The following is a 24,957-nucleotide window of genomic DNA, read 5'->3' as shown; positions in this document are numbered from 1 at the left end:
AGTGCTTTTATCTTTATAAGTTTGTTTTCCTTTCCGCAGAACATTCCTTTGACGACCCTGAGGTAATTATGAATATTTTGCCACCTGGAATGAGTACTGGCCATGTTCTGGATGAAACAGTAGTCCGAGTCCGTGGTTTACCCTGGCAGGTTTCCGATCACGATGTTGCATCTTTCTTCAAAGGCCTAAATATTACCAGGTTGTCACTTTTATGCAAAAAATTTAATTGAAAACGTGTTTTGACGTACGCAATATCAGAGTCGAATGAATTATTTCAACTATCTAATTACATTATTATCCGTGTTTCATATTTCTTTTATTTGATAGAATTTTTTTTGACTGTTATTGTCAATAAATGGTAATGTCAAATAATGATAAAATCAGAAGTTAAGTGATAAGAGGTAGAGAATTGACTTGTTAACTGTAATGGTTACAATATTGGAAGGAGTTTTTGCTTCATGCGGTCTTCTTGGCGATAACTTTACCAAACTGACTGAACACAATCTAACATGTAAGCCAGTTGATGGCAACAAATTGCAATCCTTTAATAGATGTTTCTGATGTTATTTCTTGCTAATGTGAAGTAAATTTTGTTTATAGGGGCGGTGTTGCTCTGTGTCTGAATTTGAAGGGTAGGAGGAATGGTGAGGCACTGGTGCGGTTTGAAACTGCGGAGCACCGTGATCTAGCAATGAAAAGGCATAAGCATCACCTCTCCGGAAGGTACATCGAGGTGAGGCAATGACACAGGGGTTCATTCTAAATGCATTGGCTGGCATCAACGTTTTTAGAGCTCGTAGACGCAGGGAGCATTTTGAAATGGGAGCATGTAAGCAAGAGATGGGAAACTTAGGAAGCTGCAGATAGAAACTGTTTCTACAATAAGGAGGGCACTTGCCATTAGTGCCCTTGTACCCCCCAGTGTTCCTAATGTCCCCTGTGCCCCCCTGTGCCCCCTGTTCTCTCGTCTCTGCTTCTTCCCACTACGACCGTCTAATTTGTAAATATTCCGTGTTGGACCTAGGATGATTGTTATAAAGGCGGATCATATGAGAGGAAGAACAGCCAAAAATTTTAATTGTTTTGCAATTTTTTTGAAAATGTTATTATTACTTATACTTGCTATTGTTATGGTGGTAACTACCATTTTTAGTTGAAATATCATAATGTCACTACCTCGAATGCAAACTGTCCGTCGAGGTTGAATTATTGCAGCAAATTTCAGAATCCAGCTCTATTAGGTTCAAATTTTTGTTATTCGTTTTCAAGCTACAAATATTATATTTAATTGATTTATAGGTTTACAAAGGAAATCGCCAAGATTTTATAAAAATTGCACGAGGTAATGTTCAATTCTGATAGCGTTTGTATTTATTCGTTTTCAAGCTTACAAATATCATATTTAATTAATTTATAGGTTTACAAAGGAAGTCGCCAAGATTTTATAAAAATTGCACGAGGTAATGTTCTATACTGATAGCGTTTGCTTTGCAATTTGGCCGTTGCTATTTGTTCTTGGACGGCTTTCTAAATAATTATTGAATCATACCATTAGCAATTAGACACTTTTGTATTGCTATTATAAGTCAAAATATTCTTAAATGCATGTGATTAACAAATGGATTCTTGGCAAAAATTATCCCATTGAACAAGTTAATATAAATAAAGCCAGGTCAGTAGAATCCTATTTGAAGTTCTAGGATCATCCATAAAAGTTACAATTGATAGATAGTATTTTGGAGAAAAAAATCATTATAAATTCCTAAATCTAGAATTCAAAAGAAACCTTCGATACAATACTGAGAACTGGCCAGCTTTGGTTGATAGGAAGACAAATGTCGTTTAAGTCATCTGCCAAATATTTTTAGTTCTGTAAAAGACTGGAAATTTCATATTCCTTTACAATCTTATATTCCTTACTTCCAATGTTGGAAGAAGCAAACTGCTTTATTGCTCAAATGATAACAATCTATGTAATATGCATTCATACTTTTCCTTAAACTTACAGCAAATGCATTCTACAACACCATTTGCAATTCAAACGATGCCATTCCTTATAAATTGTGCCAAAACATAACAGATTCTTATGAATTAAGGGCCGGTTTGGATGTTACTCTGTTTTGCAAATAGTTCACCTGGGTTTGAATGATCAGAGAATGCTCGCTCATCCGCAGCGAACGAGCTCAGGAGTACCGCGCGACCGAAGTGCATCGAAAAGAATATAATAATCTTTTGCTGCAAAGTAATTGTCCCGCTACAGTGTTTAACATGTGTTTTCTTTCAGGTCCAGTTGGAGCTATGAATGTTGCCGCGAGTTTTCTCAGTTTGGGCGGGGATGTCATAATACGAATGCGAGGCTTACCCTATACAGCTACTGCCAAAGACATTGTAAGTAACTTTTTAAAATTCATACTGTCAATTAAGCCAAGTATTTCTTAAATGTTTACGTTAATAAACCAGCATTACTGCAACAATGTCTGAAAAAATCACTAACAGCAGCGCGAAGAAAATTCTCAATATTTCCCACATCTTGTAAAGTTGCAATGGAAAACAGAGCTTGTTGAACGGAAGACAATTTGGCCTTGGTCCCTAGCAAAAATTATATTTGTGAAAATTTTTACTCAAGTATTCAGCTGAACAACTTTTTTCGAAATATTTTCAAATGTTAATATCTATTCGAAGTTTTTAAGTTTGTTATTGAATGGAAAATTACGTACCTTGGACTATGCTAGGGTTCGTATTTCGACGAGTGAATCCGTAAGACAGAGCTGTCGTATTGAACAAGTACAAATTTTTGACTTTCATATGTTCAAGATGCCTCTTTTTAACTTGAATGATTTTCTTTACAAAAAAACATGCAGATTACTGTATTGTGCAGTTTATGCATTATCGACTTGTGTGGTGAACTTTTCTAATAGTAATAGCATTAAGGACATCCTGGTCAAAACATTAAGGGCAGTTGAAATCAAGAAAGGCTTTTCTTGTGTTGCACACTATTTTTATATCTTGTGCCTAGTTCCTTACTTTTGGACCTCTTTTGATCGAAATGTATTACTAAAAGTTCTTCAATAGTTCTTTAATTTACCTGAATATTAAGTGCCATGAAAACTGAACTTGTCTTTTTTGTTTGGCTCCCAACCAGTAGCGTAGCCAGAGTGGTAAGACTTTGGGGCAAGGGAAAATTTGGAGCCCACACCTTTTTCAACGCCAGAAATCACCCTTTTTCAAAGATGTTTTTTCCCACTTGAGGGGTAGGGACGTTCGCCCCCTCTTGCCTCCTTCTCGCTACGCCAATGTTTCAAAAAGACATTAGACAACGAAACACTCGATTAGTACCTTCATAACACACAATTTATTTGATTTTTAACTCCAAACAAACAAACTCAAAATTGAAAAGTTCCTGAAGGACTTTGACTATAGTACTAACTCTTTTATTTTTCCCGCCTATTACATGTACGTTCCTTATAAAATTATTCCTTATAAAAAAGCGTGTATGGTAGATATATGATATACATTTGTTAAAGGCCGATAATTATGTACATTTCTTCTGTGCCTGCATCCTTTTTCCAATGCACAATTCTTGGGAATTGTGATATACATATACATAGATCTGCGGTTATAATTTTCCGCGAATGATTGTCTTGTTAATGAGTGTGCGAGGACATCTATTAGCATCAAGACCGCCCCCGTAATGATGAGAGAAAAGGTTGCATGTTAAAATCATGGCTGTGAAGCGACAGAAAATCAAGACCGATAGAAAAGAAAAGCCGACATGACAGTCTTATGAGTCGTGAGATTCTCTCCCCAATGTGGATCAAGGGCAATGCACCGTCTTTGGTTTCGAATGGTGCAGCATCCGAAATTTGGAATAAAAACCCTCTGAAACAGAATAGAACAGGTTTAGCAATGTGCAATTCTTTGATCTTGCATCCGATGGACAGAATTACCAGATTGGATTTCTTTAGTCATCCATCGACAAGAAGATCACAATAAAAAACACTTTAAAGGCACTGTGAGTCGAAGCATTTCGATGGTCATTTAAATCTTCCATTGGTTGAGCTATACAATGATCCTATACACCAATTCGACTTACGACCTCGTTTTTGAAATTTCTCCAAACTTAATTATACGACTTTTTTAAGCTCAGATTTAGTTTTATCGTCATAATTTTAGGCGGGATACCATTTTTCATATTGTTTGAGCTTGTATTTTAGATTTTACCGAGAAATGAAGTTTGAAAACTTGTAAGGGATTTGACCGCAAAAATCGTTTCGGGGGGAAACTTTACCCCCCTAGTCGCCAATCACGGTCAAATCCCTTATAAAGTTTTTATCTTTATGTCGTCATAAAATCAATATCGTGAGCAATATCATAATGAAAACTTACAAGTAGACTAACATCATTGCTGTCAATCCGAATCTGAGGTCAAAAATTTTGTACAAAAGAATTTTTCAAAATGAGGCCGTAAGTCGAATTGGTGTATTGTATCCAATCTGCGACGTAGGACTCATTTTCCATTATTTCTCAATCATAATTCTCGATCAATAATTTTTCGTTTCATCATACTTTATCTGTCACGAATGTTCTCTCCTGTCCCTGTCGATTGTTTCGCCATTTAAGTGAGGCAATTGCCCTTATTTGTCATGTTTTGTGTATTCCTACCTTTCAGTGTGTCTTTCATCATGTTTTATAACGGACTGAAAACTCTCTAAAGAGATGAGCCATCCAGGGTAGCTCATATGACTCAGATCCACCAAACAGATGTTAACACAGCCCCACACATATCACTTCTCTGATATAGAACTCCTGGATTCTAGTGTTTGCATTAATGTCTCTTCATTTGATGAATGAGATGCGGCTCTGGTCTTCTCATCTGTTACACAGTCTTTTTGTACTGGCTTTCCTTATCTATCGTACAGTCTGGTGACATAAATGCCCATATATAAAATTTTTTTATACAACCACGAATTCTTGAGCTTCCAGATCTCATCATCTCTGTGATGGCTAAAAATGTACGCCTTATTACCATTATTACCATTAGATCAGGCTTAACCGTGAATTCTTTACTATTAAGAAGGTGATAGCATGATATCTTCTGCTACCGTTAAGTGAACTACCCTGAACTGACTGAACAGCAAATCAATTGTGTTAGAAAAACGTTGCTAAATCAGAGAAGGAATCCGTGTCAAGTATAGCGAGCCTCAGATTATTTTCAAAGCGTTTTACATTGAGCTCAAAAAAGTACCAGAGCAGTTCAGTTACTCTAATTTTCTGTCTGTCCGCAAAACATTAATCCGAATACCGGAATTTTGGTGTGTGAAATCTTGGACTTGGTAACTTGACGTTTACCGAATAAATAAATATATCGTATTTTGAAACCCAGCACATAGATCATCGACATATGAAATCTGTGAGCTTGAACAGTGGATGGAAAAAGAGAAGAAAGGATCAACACATCTTGCAATGCGAAAATTTCTTTCACTTGATATTCTTTACAGCACAGGACTTCTTAGTGAATTCGTTCTCAGATCTAGACATTTAACGATTTACTTTCTTCATGTAGGTAGCCTTTTTTGGCAAGGACCTGTCGATCCAGAATGGTGAGAGCGGTGTACTGTTGGTTGATCATCCGGACGGCACTTCCACCGGGGACGCATTCGTGATATTCAGTGATGAAAATGACGCCAAGGTAGCACTGAAGAAACACAGAGGAAAGATTGGACAGCGCTATGTTGAGCTGTTTCGAAGCACACAGGCCGAGCTGCAACAGGTTTGTTCATGCAGTTATTCTTTAGATGCATTTAGGCAGTAATTCTTTAAAGTAAGCAGAAAATCTCAAAGCTAGAAATAGATCAGTTTGGCAATTGGATGGATGGAGGCTATAGTGTTCCAAATAAGCTTGGCTTAGTATTATCTATTGTGAGCTGTCTAGTTTCCATACTGCTCAACCTGATGACGTAATTAGTTTACCCTAATCCTAACCCTAACCCTAAACCTAACCCTAGCCCTAAACCTAACCCTAACCCTAACCCTTACCCTAACCGTAACCCTTTACTTGAAATAATTAATCATACTAATTTATGACTATTAATCATGCTTATTTATGACTATCAGGTCGAGCAGTATGGAAACTAGACAATTCCTATTTACTGAAGCGAACAGCAGGAGGATTACCCTGGGTACCAGACTCACTATGTATAAATGAGTCTGGTACCCAGGGTACAGAAGGATAGGAGGGAGGGGCATCAGGGTAGTATGTGCAAACATACAGAAACTCTCCTTTGTGCTTTTCTACCGTTTCATCGTATAATTAAGGAGAAAGTGGTTTGACGCCATTAAAATGATTTGTTGCAAGAGGGGTAGACTGATTCTTTTTTCGCCAAACCCATCTTGCTTTTGCTTTATTCACTCTTGAAATATGAGCCCGGCAAACTTTTTAAGTGATCCTGAGGGCTGCAGCCGCGAACACTCGGATTTCTGGAAGTTAAAGCTTATTTGGCATGGAGTGGTTGTTGGACCGCTTTAATCCTGTGACGTAATAAACGAATTGAAACGTTTTCTAACACAAACTGGGTCGTTTTCTTGCGTCATATAAACAATTTATGCATAGGAAAACTTTATATTTATCATTTAATGCAAATAAGATTTTGATAACATGCAAGCACTGACACATCAACTAGATTTCAATCATCCTAGTGGCCCACTTTGTGGAAATTTCTCCAGTCTTGAACAAACCTTATGTCAGAGCCAGTCATGTTTCGCAGGGGAGCAGTGGGACCATATACTAAGTAGTTCGAGTTTTAAGACAATATTCCTTTAAAAAGAGTAAAATCAGGCCCAAATGATCAAGATATTCTTCAGTTTCCAAAAGTCGCCATTCACCCATCCTTTCTCCCGGTCCACTACGCCCATGAATATATATATATGTTTTAACTACTTGATCCACGCATCTTTTGAGACCTTCTCGGTAAAGATGTATGTTCCAATTCAATAATTAGTCTTCTCCTGCTGGATGCAGTCAAAGACTTCTTGATAGAGAGACTGCTCCATCCATCATCATCATAAGATCTCATCTTCAGCCTTTGGCATCATTGGAAGGGGTAGGCAGGGACGCTGCAGCTCATTTTGGAGTGGGGGGCTAGGGGGCGGGGTGGCTCTAGACAAATTGGAAAACCTATATGGAAAACGTCACTGTTCAGCATATCACCTGTATATCACAGTTCAGCAAAAAGGTAAGGAAGCTATAGCCCCCTAGCTCCCCAGCTTTGGCGTACAGATAACAGGAGTCATTTGCTCAAATATCATAATATTAGGATAGTTTGTAATTTTTTCGACAAACTCCAAATTATATTTGTACAGTTTTGGTAGAGTTTTTTCAAATATCTGTGATTCTTCATCTAGCGTAATTTTTTACCCGCACCTAGATTTGGTTCAACGTTTATCTTTATGGTCACCATCTGACGTTGATTCGAACGAAAAGTGCTCGAATATACTTTATTCATTTCAACTACCCCGTGCTATTTTTAAAATACTATCTCAGAGTACTGCTAAGGAACATGACTAGTACTCATGTGCAGGGGGGGGGGGGGGGGATTTCCAAAGGACCTTTAAAAATTGCACGGGCATCTTTTCACGCTAATTGGTTAAAAGGACAATTTGAAGTCAGAACAACATTTCTTTGCGTAACATTGTTTAGGCCGTGCCCATAGCTTCTGCCGACCAGTGACTAAATGTCTGGAGCCATAATTCTAGGAAAAAAAATTGCAGTTCGATAGCAGACAAATTCTTCTTTGCTGGTGCTAAATTCAACTGTACCTTTTTAGTTTGTTTTGAACAACAATATAGAAATATTTGCCTGACAGTTATTCTGCAATTTGTATTTGTTTTTACTTTTGCTCTCAGCAGATATAGAACCGCGCATTTAACCCGACTCACTAAATCCATGACCCTGAAATTTTTCCTATTCACAACTTTTCTGAAATGGTCACCCTGTGGTTACTATGACTCAAGTCCACCGCATTGTAGTGGTATCCATATAATCCAGGGTGTGTCCTCTTTACATTTTCCAAGTCTCAGTAACTGAATTCCAGTGGTGATGGTTACCCGTTACAACTTACGTCGCTATTTTGCTGACGCATTATAACCAACAATAGAAAAAAATTCGTGTTTCTCCAACAGGAGTGTTTTTTTTCTACCACTCTAGCTCTACGTTTGTTAAGAAAGTTTTTAAATGATCAATCCGTGATCAAATTGTCCGGCCCTTTTGTTACATAGTGCCCTACGAATTTTCTTCTTCAGGGACCCTCAGTATAGAACAATTTTAACCCGAGAAAGTTTTTCCCCGACTTAAAACAAGCCCCATATCCCGATTCCTTACCTTGCCTTTCTCACTTGCAAGTTAATCTAAGAATCCGTTAAAAATTATCAGTGTCTGTCCAATTTTCTCGAATTTTCCATCGTTGCATCAATTTTCACTTACCTAATAAAGCATGTTTTGTACTCTTTCCTCCAAATATAAAAAATCGTATTTACCTGCAAATCATAAGTCATTGTTGTTTTAGCTTCCGAAAGAAATCAAAATATAACTATGAACCGAATTCAATACAGCTTAATTTTGGCCGGGAAGACTTAGAGCATAATCCAGGAAAGGGCGGGGAGGTGCAGTGACACAGGATTCAGAAAATTGGGAGTGGTTCCATTGACGATTTGGTAGAGCATTCAGACTTCAGAAAAGCATCCTTTTTCGACTTAGAGAAAACGTGGTCTTAAAAATCTAATAAAACTACTTTTGGGTTTGTATTCACAGTTGCTTGTACAAAGATTGATTCGTAAATGAACATGCCTGAGGGAAGCTCTTGCATCAATGGTGCACTGTGCATAGTTCCCTCGTTCCCTAACCGTTAAAATGATATTTCTCAAAATATTGTTTTTGTTTGCTTTTTTTTAATTCATGAATACAGCAATATATCGGTGTTTATTGTTGGTAGTATTAATTAGCCAAAAACAAGGAGCTTCTGCCAGGTGTCTCTACACAGGCCTTTCCGCAAACCGCTAATACTTTATAAGCTTCATTGACCTTCATTTTTGATGACTGAATATTGTTCATTAAGTATTGTACAGTGGAATCCGCCAGTGGCGGCGCCAGCTACTGCAGAGTGGGAGGGTAATGGGCGTGGCCAGTGAGACCACGCCCTAATCGCCTCGTTTCAGTGCTTTGTACAAATTTCCTTAGGAAATATGATCTACCCCTACCTAGTGCTTTTTAACTCGTTTTTAGACAAAATATGTAGACCATGTTTCGACAAAAGTGAGGGGGGTAATTACCCCCCATACCACCCCCTGGCGCCGCCACTGGACTCCGCTTATATTCACTCTAATTGAAATAAGTTTCGTTACGGAAGTAAAATTTCAGCGCAAAGCTTCGCTTTGACAATAGAATTCACTTCGCTTGATAGCATATTATTATCTGTTGTTGATTAAAGCACTTCAAGTTCCAGATAAATTCTTAGAATGGCATCTAGGACAAAAAGTGTGCGATAATTTCAGCAAAGTTCTGGCAGAATATGCACTTGGTGGGAAAATTCTATCAAAGAAATTGCTGTATCAAAAGAATGGATTGAAAACATTCGAATGTGCAAGGAGAGTTTGAACTGAAGCCGTTCGTTAAGAAAAATCTGGTTTATCCGTACTCGTGTAAACGGGAAGTCTTTCCCTATCAAAAGTTATCCGGCATCGTGTAAACGAAGCTTTAGTATTGAGATATGATAAAATACGTAAATGCTTTTTAGGCAAGCGGCACTGATTGGGCAACCTCAACAGTCATGTGCTCGCGTCTCTGATTGGCCTATTTCGATCCACAACTGAGTATATACATTTTCTAGCGTAGGAAATGATCTTCTGACGTTTTATACTCTGAAGAGTGTCAGACGAAAAGCTTAAATATACTCAAATGTTTGCTTTTTTCAATGCCATTTTTAAATAATCTTTATATGCGAGTCTGTCCTCAAGTTACGTAATGAGCTGGCACTAACACCCCCTCTAACTGAAGGCCATTATAAAAGCGGGGTATTTATATAATTCGATTGAAATGGGGGCCTTAAAACATGAGTTTCAACAGGCATGCGGTACTGATTGGATAACTACACCGATCATGTGCTCTCGTTTTTCTGATTGTCCTAATAAATTCCATATTCTTCTTCAGGAACCTTATTCTGATGTTATATACTCTGAGGGGTGTCAGGAGAATAAACTTTGGTGTGCTGTAAAATTTTTGCTCTTTTCAAAGCAATTTTCAAACATTGCATATCGTAAATAAAAGCAACTGCGGTCCAAATTTGCAGATTTGCGTGGAAGTTCCTTCTCGCTGACTGAAATGTACCCCTCCTTATGTGCCTCTTTCTGAGTGTTTCTGGTTACAAAACCACGCCCCGAGATAGCAGTATCTGCAGTCCTTTGTTTTTAGCAAAATCACTGAAAGCCCTGTGGGAAATCCTTTCTTTCAGGAATTCCCTGTGGGTTTTCTGTGGGACAAATGAGCTTTAATCCAATGCAATGAAACTGTCCGTTATTTTTCGGTATCTGAATAATTCTTAATGAAATTCCTTTTCAAGAGCATATTAAGTAACTGCTAGTAGGAATGCAGTTTTGACCATATATATGATATTTTTATTCTATGATTTTGGAGTTTAAAACTTTCGAAGACGCCACCAATACATAATAGCAAAAAATTCAAAATAGCTAGCCAATTCTATGTTCTATCCGCGTTTGCTTAGCTCAAATTTGGATTTGGTTACGAAGGTTTTCATGTCCGGGATTTCAAAATAAGGGGTCAAAATTTATCCAGCTCTCAGAGTGAAGGGGCGAATTTTTAAAGGCAAGTCAGAGAAAACGGCGTCATTTATATTATCACGAGGAAGGGTAATGTTCGGGGTTCATTGCACCCGTCAGGGTCATGACCCTTACTTCGATTTCCAGGGCTGTAAAGGCTGGGGTGAAGCCAGTTTTCATCTTGTTCAGTTATCTTGTTCAAGTTCTCGGTCTGTCTGCTACTAAGAATAGCAAGACGGTTTCTGTCCAATGAAAACAGTTGATCTCAACCCAAAGTTTCCTAAAATAAATCGAAAATCCTTATCAGTATTGAGAACATCTTTATCTCGCCAGTGTCGCAACTGTGGCTTCTAGATTTATAATTAGTTGTTCAACGCCACTGCTTGTTGCCCGGAAACATTTCTCATTGGGTTTTCGGTGCCAAGCCATCTTGGCTAGCAAATTTTAAGATCAAGTGTTTTGAATAACCCCCGTCGAATGGCCGACCCCTTGGGTACTTTGGGTGTTTGGAAGAGATCAAGTTAGCTTCCCTCGGTAATGTCGGTTGTTTGTGGCTTTGTTGTTGAGCTTTTGTAAATAAAAGCCCGAAGTTGACGCGAAAGAAAGCGATTGAAATGACTAAATAATTTGTAAACACGACATAATATACATTGAAATGAAAAGAATTGTGGAGAGAAAGGGTGTTGTTAGCCATACGTAGCAACAAATCGATACATACATTTGGTTACGCGTCCTAGGAATCCAATTGTAAGCAAGGTCGATTGTGTGTACTCTCGAGTGAGCTTACTTTCACAAGGAGTTGCTAGAACAACTTTAGCTTATCATTGTCTTCTAAGATGTCGATAAAAGTCACTCTTTACTTCGACATTAAGTTGCAACTGAGGCAGAATTAACATTGCTTTTGTAAAACGGTTCAGACAGGAAGAATTCCTTGTTAACAATTACAAGCAGTCTTCCGCTATTGCGACAGAGTACAAATCTGACTCCAGTGCGATTCGTCTGGCAAGTGATCTCATGCAACAGGTAAAGTACATACACAAGCAATCGTATTTCTCTAGAAATAAAACGCAAGGTCTTTATTCGTAGATTTTAGTGTAGACTTCTCCTAGCTCAACAAAATCTGCATCAAATAGTACTTTTCAATCTAAGATATCACGAGTATATGCGTGTTGATTTTGTACTGGTTTTAGAAGAAGGAAAAACTTTGAATCTTTTAATAGAAGCAAATTTCTCGCTTTAGGAAGCATTTAGTCGCCTTCCCTCTTCGGCCTTTTTCGACACAAATATTATGCTTTTATGACCGATATGTTATTTAATTGTTTAGACTGACATGACATGAATTTCAAACTCCTCAAAGTCTGCATAATCATCTTTAGAGAATGTAAACAAACTATTTTGGGGTACCACAGGTCATGATTGCGTACCCCTTTTCGATGCATCAAATACACTCTTTTTTATAAGAACCAGGAAATTTAAGTTCAGGCTGACTGTTCTTAATTTTTTCGAAAATCTGAGGCTGGATTGTTCTTAATTTGTTCTTAATCTAATAGATGTAAGCAGTGCGAGTGCTAGCTTTTTCGCTCTAGGGTGGTGTACAGGCCTCATTTGCTAACAAAGTGAGTGAGACAGCCTTAATTTGCTGACAAATTTGAATATTTACCGAAAAAGCACCCACACATCTAGAAATCCTCGATTTTGAGAAAAATGTTGTTCAAAATTGCATTTTACAGAAGCTCAGCCTCAGCTTGTTCTTAATTTGTTATTAACTTTTGACCAATTTTGAGGCTCGTGTTCTTATAAAATTGTTCTTATAAAAGAAGAGTGTATAGCGTTATTACGAGACACGCCCAATGGGTGATTGTTACATTGTTGTTTAGAAACCTCCTGGCAGCCATAAAAACCGTCTAGCCTTATCGAGATGCTCCAGACTTTTTTTGGTTACTAAAACAATGAAACTAAACCAGCTGTGACAGGCTTTGCCATTAAATACGAAAAAACGTACAGGAAGACCCATGAATAGCCTCGGTAAGGAGAAGTATATATTTTAAGCAATAAACAAACAATGTTGAGAAACCTATCAGTATGAGACGAAATTCAGGCAGCTTCAAAGTCAAATATTTGTGTTTAGTTTCGAAAATGGCCGAAAGGATGAAATTGACTAAATGTTTCTAGAAATGAGGATTTTTCGCGTCCCCCTTCGATGTTTAATTAACTCTTACCATTCAGATGCATATGTTGATTTTTCTAAAATCTGTAGTTCATTGAACAAGTGCGAGATTGCGTAGTCGTATCGTGGTGCCAACTTATATATCTGCTTCCTGGCTTCACCATAGGCCTAATGTTTTGCTAAATGTATTTTCCTAAAAGAAATCGAGCTTTTGCAATTGCCATTCATTGCAGTGACACTATCTACTCCTCAAGTAGTTTTACGTAAAGAGGTCACGCGTAAAAGTGGCCCTTAGAGAACCGCAGCCCAGTCAAAATCCATTCCTGTGATCCTAGGTTTTTATTTCTTCGAAGATTCTATTGAATTTCATAAGCCTATTTTCAGAAGACAAGTTTAACCTTAGGTGAATCTCAAAAGAAGCAGGGAAAATATAGAGCATGTCCTTATAGGAGGGAGAGGGTTAGGCAGCCGTTTCTACCCTAAATCAGAAACGAGCAATTGTCGCAAAAAGGGTAAAGCAGCAGAGTCAGATCATCAAGGTGACAGTCTTTAGTTTTATCCCTTAAATCTGCCACTAGAAGGAATGGATGAAGGTTGGTTCACGCAAATTGGGCAGTTCTGGAAATTGCTAACTCAAAAAACGTTGTTTGAGCAAACGTCGAGACAATACTCTGTTAAGAGCTCGTTGGAAATTATGATTTTTCCTAATTAGGTGCCTCAAGCTTGGAAATGATGATAACAACATGCTTCTATTAGCGGGTTCTTATAATTTGTACCAGGCGGTCCCCTATTACGAAGTTTTAGGAAGGGAAGTTGTCCTAGCAAATACATTGCAAGAATCTACTATGTACCAACTTTTCATCCCCAAATCCAGTGGTTGTCAGAAAAAAGGCAAGAAGTAAGTAGAATTATAGAGGGTCGTTCTCTTCCTGTCCATTCAGTATACTGTTATAAAGGAAATAAAATGTAGTTTAACAATCCTTGAGGGGCTGCAGACCCCCTCCTTCCATTGGCCCAGCTTCCAAAGGCCTTGGAATAAACAGGAAAAAGATTTGCGATTTCTTATGTGAAATCAAAAGTAGGGGCCAGTGTCCCAAACTGAAAGAATTTGTCCTCATGTGCACCGTGAACAAGGTCCCCCGAATTGGCAGAAATGAAGAGATCGTTTTCACTACAAGACACAGACTAAACATCAGAGATAACGGTCTTAAAAGAGGAAGGCACAGTTTCTAAGAAGTGGCCTCGTTGTCTGAATTCTTGAATAAGTCATGACATACAAACCGGGACTTTTGAAGAATAAATTTGAGCTAGGCAAGCAAGAACAGGACTAAGCCGTAATGAAAAGGTTTTGCTGATAAGCAGAAAACAACCAATTCCTTGTGATAAACCATAAGCCATTTTCCCAGCATTGGAAGATATCATCAACATTTGAAAACATCTATGTTAGGTTGATCATATGACGTTTGCGAAACAAGACCACTGGAAGTCATTTGCTTGACATTTGCCGCAAAATGTTTTCTGAAATACTCCATTTTTAGTTTGATTCTGTTTAGAAAACCAAGCGTAAACGATTTATTTGCTACTCAGGATTTTGCATTTCTTTAGTCGTAGCATAAGTTTTAAAGGATCTGTCAAGCTATATGGGAGCCTTCTTTTTTGCTATAGATCAAGCTTTTGTTCAACTTATTCATCGTTATGAGAATTGCTTCATTATTCGCTTTTGTGTAGAGGGCTCGTAGGGAAATAATCTTTTGAATTGAACACAGAGATCTTGACCCATTTCGATCTTAGGCAATAAACAATACCTACCAGGTGTCTGTACTGAAAAAACCAAACTTTCTCTCACAAAGCAGAGAGTGAATCAGAATTCAGAGCTGTCGAAAGGGAGGGGAGTACCTCAAGGATGCCCGCTCTCGCTATTGTTATTCAACTTTTACGAAGGTTGCATGAAAAAAGAAGTTGATTGCCATATTTGATAGCAATCAGGTTGTAAAGATGGTCTCCCGAGTTTATGGAGGTAGTCAAAATTGCGGCAAAAGAGCAGATATATAGAAATTAGCATAAAGAAAACGAGCACCGGAATGGTACGTGAAGACAATACCCTGAAAAGCGATACATTCCCGTCGGACAAATATACTATGCTACGTGTCCCCCTCTTGGAAGAATAGCTAGGCTTTGCGTGAAGCACCTCTCAAATTTTGGCCAGTTGGTTTCAAGCACTGACGACTGAAGTCACTGGTGCGAAGAGCAAACAGTACTGCATAAGTCTTGGAAAAAGAAAATTGAAAGCTTTGTATGGAGTCTGCAAAGAAGATTACTATCAAGACCGTCCATTGTTACTAAACTTTGATTCTGGATTCACATCTTTTAAGACATGGCAAGTTGGCAGTAGAAACATTTTTTCTGTAGGGATAACAGTTTAAAAATAGAAATAAAGGTTACAGCTGTAATTTTTCTATCACTACGTCGTGCATTTCTGACAACCAGGGCTATTGTCTTCCATCGGATTTGTAGCCTTGAAAATTTAGAAATAAAGACACCCTATTTCTGACCTGGCGAATAGCGGTTTGCTCCCTGTGTCTACTGAAATTCTTTCTCCATCTCTTTAAAAAGATTGCTTGATATACAGTTAAAGCTCTGTAAACATGCGTTGTTATCAAGCCACAATTGACGTAACTTCCCCCGCAGCGAGATAAGTCACCAGCGAACGGACATTTCACGGTCCAATTTCGAAAACCAATCTTAATCTATCTTTGTTTATAAAAGAATTGATTTATTCTATCAGATCCGTGAATTTTTTATCACAAAATGGGTAGAATACAGAGAACTAGGGTGGTAAAAGTCGATGAAACATTTTCTTGAGGAAAATTGTTATTTAAAATTAGTCTTACGCTTTGAGGCAGTGAGGCAGAGCGAAATGGAACAAAGAGAGAGGCTTTGAGGTTTGTCTGCAGATGCTCATTAGGAGCCCCCGTACATATTTCTGAAGAGCCCTTTGACTTGTAAATTTCTAAAGACAGGCGAACATTTTAGATCTTGTTTGGCAATTTTAAGTATGTCATTCCATTTCTTTTTTATTTTACTAAATCGTCGTTTTTAACTTGCACAATTTTGGTCAAAGTTTTTACCTATAATGGAACTAACTTTTTCATTATCATTAAACTCAGCATTGCACACTGTCAAACATTCAAAGAAGTAGGCAGTTATTTAAGGTAGCAGTCTACCATGAAAATGGTCAGTTATGAAAATTTTGTCAAAATTCCTTTTTCCTTGGATATGATCAGGAAAATTACTGCAAAATTTGATTTTGAAGGAAGTTTTCCCGTAACTGTTGTAGTTTTTGCGAAAATTTGATTTATTTATCCCCTGGGTTGATCATCTTTCCTTAGCAACCAAGTTTCTATCGGTTGCTAGGGGTCTGTTGACACCCATGGGACAACGTTTTTGAAAAAAAATTATATTACGTAATCTCTGATCTTCTACCCTATCCCAAAATGCATTTATACCACTTTAAAAAGCACAGGGAACGAATGAAGCATAGTTTCTGTTTGGCCTGGCCGACGAAAGTTGTTCGAAGAGTCCTTCTGTTTATGACTCTTATCCGACAATGAACGCCCTGAAAAGAGAGTTTTTAATCGAAAATTTAGGTCGGTAAAGCGAAGAAAAGAAAAAGATCTGCTGGAAGTAGAAAAAACTATGTATTCGAAGCAATGACAAGGATTTGGATTACTTAGGCCAAAGCGAAAAGGTGATGAAGATGTACTGCCTACCTCGTCTTCACAAGCAACAACGGATCAAAGCAAAGAATTAGAGGAACACAGTGCTTCACTTTATAAACTTATGAACTCTTTCTTTGGTTCAGAAAACCTTAGTCCCATAAAAAGACCAATTTCCGGATAAAAGAAACGAAGGATGCTGCTGCTGGCAATATTGGCAGTGCTGACGATGGCTACAGCCTTATAGATAAGAAACTTTTGATGAATGCAATCAACAAAATTGCTGTTTGTCGTACATGTAGGAATCCAAAGGCACAGTTAAGCCTGCTGCTTAGTTTGGCCTCTAGTTTAGCAATAAGTTTGGCCTTGCAGAGAAATATTATCTTGTATGTAGCCATTGTCATACAAGTTCACCACTTGAGACCAGTGAAAAGCTCAGTGGATCTCAGAGGGCAGACAAGAAAGGGGGACAGACCACATATGAAATAAACTGAAGATCAGTTGTTGCTTTACTAGAAACTGAATGTGCTGGGTTGGAGAGATCTTTTGGCTTATGAGTCTTTCAAACACTGTCTCAAAGTCACCTTACAGCAAACATTTAAAAAATCTTGAGGAAGTGGCAGTAAATGTATGTGAAAACATTATGAATGAAGCAGCTGCTAGGCTTATAGAGATCATTGAAAGAGAAGAGCATACAATGATTGAATTTGATAAACCATCCACTGGAATGAGTCCTTGCATGGAATGGTATGGGCATGATGTCCAAAAACCTGTCAGGTTTAGTGGTTAGAGATCAGTGATTTAGTGGAAAACGAAAAGTTACAATCGCTGTTTGCCATTCTGTTGGAAATTTCAATATTGGGCCATCATCAATTGCAGATGTTTTGAAGGCATTAAAACTTAAATGTGGCCAAACAAACTTTAAATTATTTGAAAACTGTTGACAATAGAAGGCTGAAAGATGCTGCAAGGAAGGTTTCACAGAAGTACAAAGATCGGAGACAAAAATTACAAGCTGCCACCTTAAAAACATCACAGAAATACAAAGATCGGAGACAAAAATTACAAACAATAAAGAAGCGAAGACTTGATGTAGCTAGGAATAGCTATTTATCAAGGGCTTTTGGTCTTTCTGCAGAGCCTGAAAACATTTCTAAAAAGGTAGTTGATGCAAGTCTAAAAAGAAAAAGAGGAAATAAGGAAGGAAAGAAAAAGAGACCTAGAAAGTCAACGGACCTGTCAAGTAATGAACATGGATATTTCAACCAGTTTGAACCCCCAGTTACCTTTATGATGCCTCTAAACATTATTATTGACTTCTTTTAACATTTTTGGTTGTATCTATGGGTACATTATGTATGATACACAACCAAAATTTAGTCAAGTTGCAAAAGATAAGAAAAATTAGTTATTCAGTACATCTCAAAACTTCAAACGCACTTTTCTCAAATCTCAAATACGGACATCTATTAAGCTTGTGATTAAGATATCTTTGGCTCTGTATAAGATATGAAGGTGAAATTTTCAAATAATATGTATCTTTTAATGCTCTATGCAATAAATACATAGATTTTTGATAGAAGAAATATTTCACAAAATATTTTAGAAAACTCAACTTTTCACAATAAAATATCTAGCTGACTTGGTATCATAAAACTGTGTGTTCATTGCATAGATTATGTAAGTAGAAACATGTTGCTAAAAAATTTTCACCATAGCCTTAAGCATTCATGAGATATCATTTCCACAATTTGCAGAAGTTCGGCCTTTGTTTTTATGTTTCTATGGCAACGTCATTGCCACACCCTTCCAGACATCTATTTTTGCTTTTTAAATCTTACATTGTTTATAACCTGAAAGTTTCAAGCTTCAAGCTCAAGCCATTATCAAGTTTTGGCCAGTTTTCCATATTGCTGCTTTCAAGGTAGACTGCCACCTTAAGTATGAAGAAGATTTTCTCAGTAAATTCTATTGATAGATACTTGAATTATTCTGAGAAAATTTAACTGTACAAAAATGAACATTGTTTTTCCATTCATTGCCATCACCAGCCCGAAAAATCTGGGGTAGAAGAATAGATTTCTCGACCACGCCCTTCATAATCACGCAAATCAGCTTTTCCAAGCAGCATTTTTCGTAACGGAAGCTTTGTTTCAAGAACAGAAAATGGAAATTGATTTGACCAGCCCCTTCCCAAAAGGGTATTTCGATAAATTAGAAAATCGACCTGTGGAAAAACTGGGGTGGATATATCCAGTTATGCTAGCGACATCACTGTTCCCACTTATTTATTTCTGTGTCAAAATGAACCAAGATGTACAGATTTTTATACACAATTTATGCCTTGCTCTGTTCAGGGTGATGTTATTGTCAGTATTACTCCAAGGAATGCTTATTTTAACAGCTTTTCCGTGTCTGAGCATCGCAGACGTAGATTGATCCGTTTGTACCAAAACCTCTTGGTATTGAAACACATTTTAGACTTCATCAATTTATTTTTCATGAAATTTTCAGAAACAATAATTTGTATTTGTTTCTACCTAGCATCCGAAGGTAGTTATTTAGGACACTGAGAAGCTTATGCTTATTGAGCAGTGCCCTGGTCCTTCCTATCGATGTGACCACACCTCGTGATTCCTCTGTCTGGAATTATAGAGAGCTGGCGACTCTCCTCACTCTGGGTTAAAGTTTGGTCATGCCAGAACTCGAACCACGAACTCTCGGGTCTGCAGTCAGCGCCACTAACAACTGAGCCATCCTCGCACCGAAGAAATTATAATTTCTGATCAAAAGAATCTTTCTCCAATCATTGGCTCAGGTGCAATAACCGTAACTTGGAAAACTGTACATAAATCTTAAATAAAATGGGCCCTAAGACTGATCATCGTAAGCTTTCTTCCAAGAACCAGTTTTTCATTCATAGCTACTCTAATGTAGGTCAAAGCGTTTCCATAAGCCACAGAAATAGCATTTATCAAAATAGCAGAATCAAATAAAGCCGTATTTCATAGTTGTATCAGATATTGTTTGGGACAGCCCTAGATTGTCTAAATATTTTGAACTTCCTACTCTCTTAACAAAAATGCATCCAGCGTGATATATTATCTCCATAAGACCTTTCATTGGTTTCTTTAGATTAAATCTTCAGCTAAATCAAAGTTAAATCAACGTAAAATATTCGATTCTCGCTCTAATGAAATACAAAGTCTAACAAGTCTGTAGTCAACGATTTCAGCCAATGTGTTATTTTTTCACCCTAGTTTTGTCACGCTCAAGAGCATTCATATTCCTCCCCGTTGATGTTAAAAATTTTTTATTTACTTACAAGAATCATTTTCCTTCAACTGCGTACCAAATTTGTTTTTAGTACTCTAGCAGATTTATTTGCAAGGTGAAAATTAGTTCCTTGTCCAAAAGATATATTGCAAATCTAGTGAGCTTTTTCAGGTGACAAACTCTTAAAAAAATGTAGGAATCGATAAAGAAATTTTAAAAAAAATCTCATGACATAGCAATACACAAATAGATTTAGCATGTAGTATCTTGTTGTGGTGATCCTCAAGCTATTTTTCATCCCACTAATTTTTCTTAAAACTTGGTTTTTTATTATTCTACAGCTTCAACCAACTGTACATCTTCTTTTATTTGGAAATCCCCGTTGTAATGTGATAGAAAATAGCCCCTTATCCCCGGTTTGATAAGGGATAAATGGAATCAAAACAGCAGCAGCCTTATGTGTCCTTCATTTAATCTTATTTTATTTTTCCTTTTGATTTCAAATTATCTTTCTCCTTAAAGGTCTGCTAGGGCTAGACGTTGGAAAGGTCTGTAGAATTGACTTGACTCACTGATCAATTCAATTATAATTTATTGCTTCTGACGTTTATCTTAAGACACACCTTTGGTACGTTTTAATCTTTTAAAAATTATTGTGTTCGTTTCCCTCGTTGGTAAGTGTAACCAAGTGCTGTATATTGTAAGTGCCATCCACAGTCAGAACTCGGTGACCCTGCGCCTTTTTTGGCTATGAATAACATGCTTTATCAAAAATATTTTGTTAGTTTTTGATTTGTACATAAAAAACTGTATCTGTTATAAAATGTTTTATTTAAAAGGATCAAAGTATTATCCAAGTTTTATTTCGAAAAGGTTATCTGTTACAAAATGTTTTATCTAAAAGGATCAAAGTATTGTCAAATTTTTTGTTTCGAAAAGGTTATTTGATACTCCTGAAAGAAATCAGTTCCTGGCGTTAACGAATTGAAAATCTTGATAGGCTACAGTCATGAATTGTATTTTAATATGACCTTGAATGGTGTTTGAATTCGCTGAATGTGAAAACGAATCACCTTCCAGTCACTGACTTAAAAATTTCTGCTAAACTTGCATAATATTCCGCCACATGAGTATTTGGTCATATTTAAGCATTTATTGGATTGTCTGATCTTGTTAGTTCTACTTGGCTTTCTAAAGATACTCGTTTGTCATTTGATCTGACTGTCACACGACAAGAATGACACAAATACATTAAAGCGTCATAAGCTTAGGGGGACGGGGGTAGGTACTTCCAATATTCGTTATCTTTCTTTATTTTTACAATTTGCTCCCCGACAGAACATTGGCAAAAATATTATGTTATCAAGTAAATTAAGACTTTGTGTCAAAAGAAGAGTTCTAAAATTCAACGAATTTATTGGATAATTTATGGCAAGTCACTCAAACCCTTTATTTCATGTTAGCAATTTTTGAAGCATTAAGTGACAAAGATATTCTATAGATTAAAGTGATGAGCTGAGACAACGAATTATCACTTTTATCCATTTTCTGTCCAGAAAGTTTCCCATTTCCACAGGAAAAAGTAGGGCCGTAGCACAGTTAAAATTATTTCAGGGCAAATTAAAAGAAGTTATGTTAATCTCACTCGAAAAGGATGCTTATAATTTTCCTTTGGAAATTATTTGGGGCCATGGAAGGAATTTTCTTATGTTATTGAGATGCTCTTACGTTTCCTCTTCAGCTCCTGGAACTATCAGCAGTAGCAAAGACTTAACCGTTCCTTGTGAATTACTATCTGGTTGTAGCGATTTTTTTTGCCTAGAAGTTTCCTTGTAGTTCCATCTTTGTAACGAGAAATTTGTGATAAATTTGTTTTTCTCTGTTTAGATGTCTCTTTTATTATAAAGTTTCTTTCAAATAATTGAGATTTCACTGCACATGAAACGTCTGTGGGCCAAACAGAAAAGCCCGAGTCATCGGTTAACTTTTCGCCATAATTTTTCTATGTTTGCGATGGTTTATTTTGGCCTTCTTCTGCAAACTTTCAATATGCCATTATTTCTGTTGAATGTTGCCTGTGCGAATTGACTGTCGGTTTTCTATTTATCAAAGCTATTTCCCTTCAATCTCCTCCCCTAAATCGTTGTTTTTAATCAACTTAATGATACTTTGTTGTCGTTCATTGGTTTATCCTAAATCTAAAATTTGTCACGTGATAGCTATTATTTATCTGTTTGGGAGAACAAACTGCTCTGTTGCTTATCGTCCCAAATAACCAACGACCAAAATTCCTTTTTTAACTCCAGGCTACTAGCCACGTCAAAACCATAACGACGACCACAGCCCTTGTCTTAGCTAAGGTTTTATTTCTAAGCGAGCTGCAGAATATCATTATCTACAATAATCAACCCAAAAAGCAATGTATTCTACATGATTTTGGTGCTGGACGCAGCCTAATTTCGAAACTTTCTGTGAATATTGCAGGTTTTAACTATGTACAACGTCGGCTACCAGTTTGTCAGCCCTGTTGGACTGGTTTCGCCCCTGATGCCGCCTTTGTCACCCTTGCCTGGGACATTTTCTTTTGGACTATTGGACCGTGGTGGAGCAAATCAAAGAGCCCAATCCCTGATGACTATGTCCTGCCTTAGATTACGGGGCTTGCCTTTCTCAGCCACCAAAGATGACATCGTTACATTTCTTGGACATCATTCTCAAGGAGTTATTGGCACTGTTCACATCATTTACAACCTGCAGGTAAGTGGTATAATCTGTCGTAATTCCTTCCCTTCTGCAACTAGTCTGGAAGTTAGGTACAGTTTTAATTTTTTTGAAGGCGTCGTTAATGTTTTGGTTGTCAAATCCTTATGCTTTTGAAACCAATACCCATGTTTGTCACCATGGGTATCTTTGGGTATATTACTGTCCCAGTTTGCTAACCCATCAGTTCATCAAAACAAAACAACAATCTTGCAAGGATAAAATGTTATGTCACTTGAGGATAGTTTTAATCCGATTTAATTCCCTTCAAGGCTTTGCTTAGGTTATATATCAAGTCGGTAGCCGACGGGGGTGATGGCTCAGGGGCATGCCCATAAACAAACCCAATTTTAGTTTTATTCTCCCTATATATTCATTTATATTTCCAGTATTAACTTAAATACAGCAACTTCTTCATATTTTGCCCTTCTTCTGATTTTTTTTTCTTTAAAATTCACTGGCGTCATCATTCACCCGCATACGAGGTGACACTATTTTCAACCGCATATCCGTTTAATTATGATCTCTCCATTCTTTACTCTGAAAAACAACCTTCTCCACTTTTTTTCCAAGTCCAGTTAAAGCTATTTCTTGAAACTTTTTACCATAATCACTAAAACATTCAAATGATTTTCTTTAAAAACATACTTTGCAAACTCCTAGGCCATCCATATACCAAGTAAATATAGCTAAGTATTTTTTCAAAAACAAGTGCAATCTTTCTAATTTCCAGTTTATCAGGGCCCAAGCCACAAAGGTTTCCTTAACATGGGGGAATCAAGGCTTCCTTCACCTTTTTCTTGCAGCTTTGAAACCATTTGCTTTGCATGAACGACTTGTAGCCGAATACTTCGCCTTACTCATGAAAATAATGTTTTACTTGGCCACAGGCTTGAGGTGGGTCTTCCCGGTTTTGGCTTCAAGGAAAACAATTAGACAAAATTTGCGATTTTCAGCCTGTCACTTGTTTAAAGTATCAATATTGTCTGACAAGGAGGCTCTCCTTTAATGTCCAGGGCCTTAGTTATTTTTGAAGGCTATTGTTTTCCCCACGGGATGGGGCCAGGTCGCTATTGGAATGGGGCCAAGTCGCTGAAAGTCAGGGGTGGTTTTGAAACTTTTAGGGAGACTCTATCTTTAAACAACACATAAATTTCGTCACAGGGTCGAAGGTCGGTAGGCCTTCAATACTTGTGCTCATGAAAAGAAAGAAATGACTGCTTGGTGCTTGAATACTTCGGGAGATATGACGCTGATCTGGTACTTTAAGCGCTTACTTTTACCATGTAGTTTTTGCAATTATCGTGAAACGTTGGCTCAATGCCCTCAAACCACAGAATCGTTGATTCTACCGCAGTGGTTAAATTCAAATTATTGACTCCTCGATACTTTGTACCTGTACTGTACACTTAACGATGCATTACTTGGCAAAAGCTTTTAGGTTTTGCAAGACTGTTTTAAAATGATTTGTAGACATCACTAATTGATTGATTCACGTGTTTTTTAGGGAAGACCATCTGGAGAGTCGTTTGTTCAGTTAAAGTCAGCTGAAAGTGCACATAAAGCTGCAAATGAATTGCATTTGAAACACATGGGTGAAAGGTACATAGAAGTATTCCAATGCTCCATTCATGACATGAGCCTGATGCTTGCAACGAGTCAGGCCAATCAAATGGCAGCCCAACATTTAAACCGAGTCAATAACAATAACACATGTACAAGCAACGGAGTCAGCACAAACAACAACAACAATAACAGCAACAACTTTATTCCTACTAGCCCTCTTCCAATTCAGCAAGGGCATCGATTATTGTCGCCGACAGGCTCAAATAGCATGGTCCTGCCTATTATCCCCGCAATACCGACTGTCGTAAACGGGCACTACCCTCACTTATCGCCGACAGTCCCTCATGGAGAATTCTTTCAAGCACATCCATTTCCATATGTTAGCCCAATGGTAAGATTTTTCATTTTTAGAAAATTATTAAACTTTGCTCACGAACGAAGGCTAGCAGATATGAATGTCTAACTTGTATTTCTTATCTCAGTGCATCCTCAATAAAGAAAACATTGCTGTATCCAATAAAATATTTTTTTTACATTCATTACAGTCCAACGCATCAATTGTTTGCTAGTTTTTGCAATTCAGGCCATCCATAGGTGTGTTTATAGTTTAAAGTGTCTTGATTGATTCACGTTACACATTAAGAG

At 37.4% G+C, this 24,957-nt stretch overlaps 1 protein-coding gene across 2 annotated transcripts in view; it reads left to right on the top strand.

The window, feature by feature from the left end:
* LOC135690728 (epithelial splicing regulatory protein 1) overlaps window positions 1–24,957 on the top strand; it is a 42,340-nt gene that overhangs the window by 12,998 nt on the left and 4,385 nt on the right. Inside the window, exons 6-12 of one of the 2 annotated variants that reach the window (XM_089115026.1) lie at window positions 40–199; window positions 601–733; window positions 1,418–1,460; window positions 2,285–2,388; window positions 5,564–5,770; window positions 22,471–22,743; window positions 24,254–24,703. In XM_089115026.1, coding sequence (XP_088971152.1) covers window positions 40–199; window positions 601–733; window positions 1,418–1,460; window positions 2,285–2,388; window positions 5,564–5,770; window positions 22,471–22,743; window positions 24,254–24,703 — 1,370 coding nt within the window. Of the gene's footprint in view, window positions 1–39; window positions 200–600; window positions 734–1,299; window positions 1,343–1,417; window positions 1,461–2,284; window positions 2,389–5,563; window positions 5,771–22,470; window positions 22,744–24,253; window positions 24,704–24,957 lie in introns of both variants that reach the window. The other variant, XM_065208369.2, reaches the window with a different exon arrangement.

This window comes from Rhopilema esculentum, chromosome 4 (genome assembly GCF_057945365.1).
Source record: "Rhopilema esculentum isolate cy_ngs chromosome 4, ASM5794536v1, whole genome shotgun sequence".
NCBI classification, from domain to species: domain Eukaryota; kingdom Metazoa; phylum Cnidaria; class Scyphozoa; order Rhizostomeae; family Rhizostomatidae; genus Rhopilema; species Rhopilema esculentum.
The sequence above is the reverse complement of the archived record's forward strand: the minus strand, read 5'-3'. Positions and strand labels throughout refer to the sequence as shown.